At 28.8% G+C, this 10393-nt stretch overlaps 1 protein-coding gene across 1 annotated transcript; it reads right to left on the bottom strand.

Annotated features, from left to right (window-relative positions):
• Positions 1-4239: 4239 nt before the first annotated feature.
• LOC114401276 (3-ketoacyl-CoA synthase 11-like) lies at positions 4240-7144 on the bottom strand. Its single transcript, XM_028363751.1, has 2 exons — positions 5968-7144; positions 4240-5263 (listed from the first exon to the last, which is right to left on the bottom strand). The coding sequence occupies exons 1-2, from the start codon at positions 6736-6738 to the stop codon at positions 4481-4483; spliced, it is 1554 nt and encodes a 517-aa protein (XP_028219552.1). The 5' UTR covers positions 6739-7144; the 3' UTR covers positions 4240-4480.
• Positions 7145-10393: the final 3249 nt, after the last annotated feature.

Genomic DNA, 10393 nt, shown 5'->3' with positions numbered 1-10393 from the left:
GTTATTATTATTGTCTAAAGTTTGTTATACAAATTAATGATACATATTTGATTTATTGTTTTATTTATGGGTGTATCACATATAGGCAATTAATTAATATTTTGTGACTAAGTGGGAGAAACTCTATAATAGAAAGAGGAGTAAAGACAGATAAAAAAAAAGATTTAATACATCAAGAGAAAAATAAAACGAAAGTTTTTTTTTTATAAAAGGTATATTAAAATGATTTGAAGAAGAAATTAATAACAAAAACTAAAATGTTTGCAATTGATTTATGTTTAAAATAAATTTTAAATGACAAGGACTTTTTAGTACATTTGAGATTTTTAAAAATTTCTCATTTTCTTTATTAGCGAAAAAACGTGATAGCAAAATAAAGATGTACATACACAAAAGTTGTTCCCTCGTATTTCCGCTAGTTATATATAAAGAATCGTATATAAAGGAAATATATCTCTTTCAGTTTTTTAAACAATTTTTTAATTACTTAATTGTTTTAAATAAAATAAGAAGAGTAACAAATACAATTATACTTGATATTTCCATATTCTGAAATTTAAAGCTGTCGTCCATTACCAAAAAGTTAATTAAAAATACCCATTTTTTGAATTTTAAAAATCTGCCAATTTATTAATTAAAACTGTCATTTTGTTTTATTTTGAAAACTTTACCAATTTCTTTTTGTATCAATGTCTACTCAAACTACATTACATACTGTCTCTTAAACTGTGGTGTCAACTTACCTATGCCTTTATTTGATTGGAAATATACATTCCTCTTTATGTTTGCAATGAAGGTGGGTTACTATTCTCTACTTATCATGTCATATTTTATCAACCACATAAATTCTTATTTGCCTTAATTACCATTGCTATTGTCTTTGTAAGAAAAAGAGGTATTGACACACAACCTACAAAGTGGTGCCACAAGAATTGTGAAGATGGAACAAGTAGTGCAGACTTTGTTTAAGTCACTACCAACAAAGTTACACTACTATTTGAAGTATTTGTGTGAAAAATTTAAAGAAACAAACAAAGCAATAATTATATGGTCATTATAATATCTTGTTAGTTAATGGCATTTGAAGATACTTAATGGCATAAACATCATCTTTTTTTAGTTTTGTATAATCTTAGTTTATTCAATCACGTAAAAATTTTGTATTTTGTATAATTTTTGAATTTTGAAATTTGATTTATATTCTAGATTAATTACAGTCAAATAACCTTTCATTGGTCGGCAGTTTTACAAATATATGTTACTTTAAATTTAATAATATATATATATATATATATATATATATATATATTTCTCTTTCTAATATTTTTTTTATATCCCATGTCATTGTAGTAATTGAGGCAGATCGTTATGAAAATTTGAGAACAATAATATCATTTTTTTTAGCAATCCACTCACGACTGTTGTATTTGTTTTATATATCTTAAAATAATTTTTTCTTTTATTTAGTAAAAATTTAATTTAAACTAACTTTTTATCTTAGTTGTGTTAATAGTTTTACTTAGTGTAATCAAACAAAGTTTTACTTAACAATTTCACGGATACATTAACAACTTAAACGCGTCATATTATCACGTTCATTAATTAAGATGACCAAAATTAATTAAGGAATTAAATACATACTTTTTATGTATTTGATGATGAATTAGGAGATATATACAAAATAAGATTTTTCTTAAAATATTTTAAAATCTACAATTATATAGTGGTAATGAACAGGAACTAAAAAAACGACATAGCTGTCTTTTTTTTTTTTTTACTTTACAAGTACAATTAATATTAAAAAAATCATTAAAAAATATAAACATATTAAATTTAGGATAATAGAAACAGACAATCTGTTCTACTAGTTATTATAACATGTATTCAAAGTTCCAAACATATTTAAAGGAATAAATATATTAACAAGAGGATTTAATTCGGTAGAATAGTATGTGTCAATTGTTATAAATATATGGCACTTGAGTTCCGTTATTACGAATAATTTTTTTAAAGGTAATGTTTCATTAATTTTTTTTAGATTATGTTTCACAAGTTATTTTAGATAGTTTTTAATTTTTGTACTTGTTAAAAAATTTTGTTTAACTATATAGTAAACAAATTTTTATTACTTTTTAACATTTTTTAAGATGTTATGTGAAGTAAATACTTTTAAAACATTAGTTTCTAATTTTTATTTTTTATATTTTAAATATTTATTAAATTTCCTTATTATTCTAATCAAATAAAATCAGGTTTTATTATTTAATTGTATTTTTACGCATTCACATTATACTTCACTAAATTGACAATGATAAATGTTAAATTTATTTTATTTTTCTATTATTTTTTAAATAATTTTATGTTAGACGATCTATTTTAACCATTACACTAATAAAAATATAAAATCTACTTAAGTATATTTTTATTTTAAAATTGATAAAAAAATACTTTATGATATAGTATAAGACTAATAGTGAAATACATAATATGAAAAAATAAAATAATTGAAACTAAAAATTTAATTAAAATAATTTCTCTATAAATTAATAATTATAAGAGATTAAAATTAATAAAAATCAGAAATTATAACACCTCAAATATATTTGTATCTATAAAAAAATTAAAATTTATATAAAAAATCATGTAAATAAGTTCATGTCTTGTTATTTTATATTTTTTAACTTTATCAACATATAGTTTTACAAAACACTTATTCTATCTGTTCTCATTAATAATAATAAAAAACCTATTTTTTCTTGTTCTAAATTTTAATTATTTTTATCTTATTTAATGAGACTATATTTAAAATAATCTTTATTTAATAGAAAGTTTATGTTTAATTAATTTAGAGAAAAAAAAATTTTTTATTATTTGAGATTAACCCAATTAAATGAAATTAATTAATTTCTTCAATAAGCTAGCTTAATTAATAGGTTTTGATTATCATCTAACTTTTCAGTTTCCCCAACTCTCACCTAGTTTTTACTGAACATTACCAAGGTGAAATCCATTGAGAAATTAATTCAAACATTGTGAAGAACTTTTAAAAAAATCAAATACTTTAATTTTATATATAATAATCTGTAGCCGTTTAAAAAAATAGGTAAAGAATTTTTTAGACAAAAATAAAAATTATTCTTTTTTCTCTCTGTGCTGGTTTGGGCTCAAGAAAAATAAAATTCAAATTAAATCAAATTTGATTGGGTCTATTTAGTTGAGATTTGCAAACTTTTCTAAAAAAATCTAAAATAAATCAACCCGGTCAAAAATTTGATTGTTGTTTAATTTTGATGAAAATTTATACATATAATTAACAAAATATATAATTATAATTTAATAGTTACATTGATTAAATTTATATTTTGTATAGAATTATTATAATGTAATTTGTAATAGTTTGTGAAAATTACATGCATCACTATAATATAATCAAATTATACCTTTGTTCAAGTTCTCTAAATAAAAATGCATTTGCAGTAAAAAAAAAATACATATGCATGTATCATCAGTTTGATTATTTAATTTAAAGAAAGTTGTGTCAAAAATTAATTTCTTCAAAGAACATGAAACCCTTTTTTTTAACACATGTAAAATTATAGCCAGTAAAATCTTTTTTTTTATGACCACATGCATTTTTTTATTCAAAACAATCATATTCGAGTCACATAAAATATGAAAGCTCTTTATTATTTAAGACAATTTCATTCAAGGACTTGAACTTGAGATTAAATTAACATTATTATTTTAATTAATTAACCAGATTAATATTATTCCTATTTCTATTAATTTTTTAGTTGGATAAATTAATTGTTTGGGATTAAACTGATTACTTTTTTTATCTTTGTTTTGATTAAAAAGTTAGAGAAAGCTAACAATTGTCCGAATTTAGAGGCTAAGACACATAATGAAATTACAAAAAAAGGATTTTATGAAAAAAATGTGATAAATATGCCTTCATTGGTATAATTTATGATTAATGCATCGCTAATGTAATTTAAGTAAAAAAATATTTATTAATTTCTTAATATAAGACCATTAAAAAAAATCCTATCTACCAGTTTTGAGCTCTCAACGAATGTTGTGTCCTAATTAAGTGTCAGATCTTAGATGCTCAACATTAATTATTCATCTAATCGATCAATTTATCCAACAATGTCACTGTACTACTACAGCCCCTCAGCTCGATAAGCAATAACTCTCCATACGTTTTTCTTTGTCCAATACAGCCCCTTAGCTCCATAGGCAACTTAAAAAATCAAATTTCATGAACCTTTGAAATGTCAAGTACTAATACATTTTATGAAAAATCGTGTAATAAATGTTCTCATTGGACAATAATTGTATGCACACTCTTACAACTTGAACACACTAGCAGAAGATCAAATCAGCTGGGGGTAATCTTCCTCTTCTAAATTTTGCACACCTCCTAAGATTAACCATGAAAACCTCAATTAAATTTCCTAATGCAAGAGGTTTTAACTTAGGAACCAATGGTTGCCACTTTGGGCACATGAACAGGAAACTCGTGAATCTCATCCATCCAAGGATTTTTCTCCTTTGCTGGATTAATGGTCCTCAATGCACGCCACACAGCACTGTTGCACTTGAACCCTGAACCAAATGCAATCTGCCAAGTCCTGTCACCCTTTCTGATCCTTCCTTTAGCTTCAGTGTAGGCCAATTCATACCACAAGGAACTGCTAGAAGTATTGCCGAACCTGTTTAGTGTCATTCTTGAAGGCTCCATGTGCCAATCAGAGAGCTCTAGATTCTTCTCCAACTCATCCAACACTGCTCTTCCTCCAGCATGGATGCAAAAGTGCTCAAAAGCTAGCTTAAAGTCAGGGATGTATGGCTTTATTTTCATCTTGAACACTTTTCTAGCCACCAAAGTTGCAAAAAAAAGAAGCTGCTCTGACATGGGAAGGACTAATGGGCCAAGTGTTGTGATGTTGGTCTTGAGGGCTTCTCCCGCAACAGCCATTAAGTCCTTTGAGAGTGCCACACCAATTGTTTTCTTCTCATCTTCTTCTTGGAAGACACAACCATATGATTTGTCATCTGCACCCTTGTGAGTACGAACTGTATGGATCAGTTGGTATTTGGCTCTTCTGCGATCAGAAGACTTGTTGGAGAGGAGGACTGCAGCTCCACCCATTCTGAATAGACAATTTGAGACTAGCATTGATCTGTTGTTGCCAAAATACCAGTTGAGAGTGATGTTCTCCATGCTCACCACTAAGGCATAAGAGTTTGGATGAACCTGTATGTATAAATTATCATAAAAAAAAATTAATAGCTAGCCCTTAAAATTTTGCTATAGAGCAATCCTGAGATAATCACTAAAATTGACTAATATGTCCAAAACTATCAATAAATTAAATTTCTTTTGATCCAGTCACTATTATTATAAATGTCATAGACAACAGGATCCTTAAGTATAGATGGTAAGATCATTTATAACTTTCAATTTAATGATACGGTGTTTTAACTTGAAAGCTTCCTTTCCCCCAATTGTACAAGTGAACAACTGTTTGTTAAAGCATACGTAAACACATCCACGAAAGGTCCATTTCATTTGGATACTGTCGCTCGTGTACCGTATTAAATAGGGTGGCAAAATCGCTAACCTAACAAAACTGCCACCAATATTGACGAAGAACATGACCAACTGGACATGTGGACAGCTGGGGCAGAAAATTGCCACAAGAAACATTTATGCATGTGGCCCCACCTGATGTTTATATTGAACATCCTATTACATGAATAATGAACTCCTTTTGACTTTTAATTTTGGATGGCCACATGAAGATATATATAGACCATAGAGTCATGCATTCTAGACAGTTACAACTTAAAATAGATATGAAGTGAAAGCTAAATGATCATGAGCATAACCGGTAGTATTATGACTTGAGAAGAAATGACTAAATTTTTTGAAAGAAATTAAAGAAGTGCAAAACAAACCTGGAGGAGCTGTTTGGCAAGGTCTATAGAGATTAGTCCAGCACTGCAACCCATGCCACCAAGATTATAACTTTGGATATTCCCTCTTAGCTTGTAGTGGTTCACAATCATTGCAGAGAGAGAAGGTGTGGGATTGAACAAGCTGCAATTCACTACCAAAATCCCAATATCCTTAGCCTTGACCCCAGTTTTCTCCAGAAGCTGGTCAATGGCTCCAAACATCACTTGCTCAGCTTCTTTCCTTGCTTCAGCCATACAAGGGTTTGAAGGGACACTCAATATTGCTGGGGGCAAGTAAGTCTTTTGCCCCAAACCAGACCTCTCAAGTATCTTCTTCTGAAAGGCCAAGTTCTCCTCTGAAAACACACCAGTTTCCACAGACCTGTTCATGAAAATCTCCCTCGTGCAAGTGCACTCTGGCTCTGGCTTGTAACACGCAAAATCCACCAAGTAAACACCCCTTGGACGGCTCATAAAGTAAAAGGTGACAAGGAATACTATAAGACTGGAACATAGAGTCACTGAGACGAGATTGAACTTGAGATTTTCCCATAGCTGAACAACATCTTGGTAAGAGATTGTTGATAGATAAGCAGAAGCTACACCAAGAAGGGGTATGAGCAAAAGGTACATAGCATTGGAGATCAAGTAGTGGTAACCAAGCTTCACATACTTAAGTCTCACAGACAAGAGAAAGTTTGGAAGTTTCCTTCTTTCTTGTGAAGAAGCTTCAACAGAAACGGTTCCTGAACCCGGGGTTTGATCTGCCATGATATCTGTGGAGGAAGAGGAACTCTTTGAAACTACTTTTGAGGGGACCCAAAAAGGAAGAAACAAGGAATGCAACTGCTCAAAATTATCAAAAGACTGGTTTTGGGTTTTATTTCTCAAAGGGAAAGCTTTTTTGGTAAAGTGAAACAACTTTGGAAGAGAGAGTATGTTAGGCTAATAAGAATGTGTGGGAATTTGAAGAAGATCCAATGGGTTGCAAAATAATGAAAGATGGCAGGGTTTTAAAGGGTGAGAGGAGGAGGAGGGGGAGGATAGTCGATACAACTACCCCAACGAACTTTTAATTGTTACATGCGGGGGCATTGAATAAGCCAAGCCAACTGGGTTTACTCGTGTGTGTTTTTTGACCTTCTGCTTTGCCACTTTGTGTTTTTTGAAAGTTTATTCTCATATGATATGGAGTAGTAAGACATTCTCTTGTATACTCTCTTATTTATACATTTTTTTTAATTGATTAAAATTTATTCAAAATAATAAATATTTTTTGAATTGCGTATCATATTTAATAATTATTTTTTTGTGATTTTATGATTTTTAATAAATTTTAATTAAATAAAAAAATATTTAAAAGAATGTGTTATTAATTTTCCTCTGGTCATATTTCTCATTTCTCATTCCTCATTCATTTATATATAGACACGTACGAGTACAGCACTGCCATGCGTGTTAATTAGATCGGTAAACAGTCCACAAGTTTGGGTCAAAATCACACGTTATTGATTGGTGAACTAAAAATAGATGCTGATTACACGTTTCCTTTCTGTTTAGTAGTAAATTCTTCCTCCTCCTTTTCACTTGGTTTCTTTTTGAAAGGAAAGTCTCCGTCCCATACGCCAGAATAAAAAAAAAGTTTCACACTTATAAACAATCAGCCACCCTCCATATAAGGTTTAATAATAATTTTGTTGTCAAGATTACCACTTTAAAATGATGAAAAAATGCTCACAAAAAATGAATTATATTGTGCAATTAAAGAGGTAAATATTAGGGAGATTTATATTAATTTACCATGAACAATCATATAAGTGAACTTGACATTACATCTTAACCCACAATCTTAAGGTTTATATTTATGAATCTTCTCATCGCTTATATGGTGTTCAATTTTTTTTATATTTTAATTCGATGTGAGACTTTATCTCACAATTGTACTTCAACGATCTTTCCCTCAAATGTGAGTTTCTTCTACATAGTAGTTTCCCCTTCGAGCAGAAGTCATTATCATTCACAAGTATTTCATGGTGGTCATTAAAGTCCACATGTTCTAGATACTTGCACCACTCCTTCCCCCACGGGACACTCCGCTTGGACTCACTACCAAGAAGACTTTCAATACAAGGGATCCCAAACCTAGATCCATCATCACCATCGTACTTGTCTGAGTCAATCATCTGGTCGAATCATCGGCTTTGATAACAATTCTTGTGCAATCGAGGGGGTAAATACTAGGAAAATTTATACTAATAGATCATGAGCAATCATATAAATGAACCTAACACTATACTTTAACCAAAAACCTTAAGATTCAAGTTTATAGATCTTCTCCTTGCTTATATGGTATTCAATGTTTTACCATTTAAAAAAAATCATATTAATGGGTGTTATTATTTGTCAATGAAATACTACAACTTTTATTCTAAATTTGTCACAAGTAAATTACCTCAATTTATTGTTTTTATCTTATAAAAAAATGTAATGTTTTTTAGTATTGTGTTATTAATTTTTCAACCACCCTTCGGAATCATCCATTATTTATAAGTAATGCGTTTATGAAGAGTGATGATATTTTGGCAAAATTATTTCAATAAATATTTTGTTTATTGTTATTCTTAATGTGTTTGAAAAAAAAAATCTTAAACATTAGTAGAATAGAGAGACTAGTTGACCTCAAGGGGTTGGTCTAGTGGAGCAAGATAGAATCTCATATTTAATCAATTGCAGGCTCAAATTTTCACTTGTGTGAGGTGAGATAAATATAAATATCTAAGTAAGTGTTCTTTGAACTAATAGACTTTCTCTGATTTAGACTGGGTGTCATTCTTTTTTTCCTAAATTTTCACTACCAAAAAAAATAAAAATGGAGAGACTAATTAAAAGGTTGGGAAAATCAAGAATTTTAGTTTTGTAATTATTTACTTGAATTCGAGACCAAGATAGAAAAATCTTGCATTAGTTGTGTAGGCGTCTAGCAATAAAATTCATGTATTCTAATTTTTAATAGTATATGAATATATTGTTAAAAAGTGTTTGCAATTGAAATAACTTTAAAAATAAAAATTAAATGGGATAAAATTTCATTACAAAGATTACTCAATGACGGGATTTCAAAATAGTCAGTGGTTGAAACGTTGAATCTGATTGTGCAAAACTTAAACTGTGGAAGTGAATTTGATTATTTAAAGAGAAATTAAAGCTAGAGATTATATAAGAGTGCCACGTTTCTGTTTTATTAATACATTTAAAGCCAACTAAATTTGGAATTGCACATATTTTGGGGACAAACTAGTTCAATGGTTCTGGATGTTTGCTAGAGTTTGCCCTAATCACTGTACTTAATTTATTCAATTCGATTATTGCCATTTACTATATCCACAAGTAGGCTTCCTTTGTGCCATCAAAAAAAAAAAATGTAGGCTTCCTGTTTGTCTTTAAAATTAGAAGGTAACATCATTGAAGTGCCAATGACAATAACATCACTTATATAGTTCTATTTAATGATCTCAAAAGTCAGCTTCCTGATTGTAGTACTCTAAAAATCTAATCAATCAACTTAATTACTGCTTTGTTGAGTTAGCATCAACTTAATACGATATCATATTACTACTATCATTCATTGTTGTTTTCAAGCTTTCATTCTGAATTAAGAGTATTGACTACTTTGGCACATTTAATTTGTAGATATATTAAGTGCTCAGCCAACTACTGCTTTGAAAATAGAGTAATTGGCTAATTTTGGCATACTCAGTACAAAACGTTCATATTATGTTTCACTGTTAAGTGTGTCCGATAAGCCAATTTTTGCAGTGCTAATTATCTTTAGTGTATCATGTAAACAGAAATTGTTAGTCTATGATAAATGAAAGATAATATTAACTGGCATGGCATCATACACTGGTCATTTTTTAAAAGGCAGAAAAATTAAATAGAGTACCAGGGATCGATACTTTAGTCCATTGACAACATTGATCATTGATATTAATTTAAAGGTAAGAATTGGAGATCATATTTTATCATAAATAATACAATTTTTTAAATATCTCTTGTGTCTATAATATAAAATGACAGAAAAATATATGTAAATCTTAAGAGTCAAACATGAAGAATGAAATAAAGAAATATACATGGTGTTTGTTATATTTATGATCAAGCGAGAGTATCAATCAACTTTTTAAAAAAAATATGATTTTAATCAAACTTATACTTTTATAGATGAGTTTAATCCTTAAATATTTATAAAGAAATATGGATTTAACCTATCTCTTTAAGAATTTATCATATTTTAAAAAGTTTAAGAAAGATTATATTTGTTGAAGTAGATATGTGATATGTCTTTATTGTATATCTATGATGTTTGTGAATGCGTCAGCGGAACTTGAGGGTGAAAAATAGTAACAATAATAGCGACAAGCGTGAG

The sequence above is a fragment of the Glycine soja genome, chromosome 20 (assembly GCF_004193775.1).
Source record: "Glycine soja cultivar W05 chromosome 20, ASM419377v2, whole genome shotgun sequence".
Taxonomy (NCBI): Eukaryota; Viridiplantae; Streptophyta; class Magnoliopsida; order Fabales; family Fabaceae; genus Glycine; species Glycine soja.
The sequence above is the reverse complement of the archived record's forward strand: the minus strand, read 5'-3'. Positions and strand labels throughout refer to the sequence as shown.

Excerpts from the sequence above, each read along its gene's own strand:
- LOC114401276 (XM_028363751.1), bottom strand. The coding sequence starts at position 6,738 with ATGGCAGATCAAACCCCGGGTTCAGGAACCGTTTCTGTTGAAGCTTCT. Across the intron at positions 5,264-5,967 it reads TTGCCAAACAGCTCCTCCAG|GTTCATCCAAACTCTTATGC; the intron begins GTTTGTTTTGCA and ends TTATACATACAG.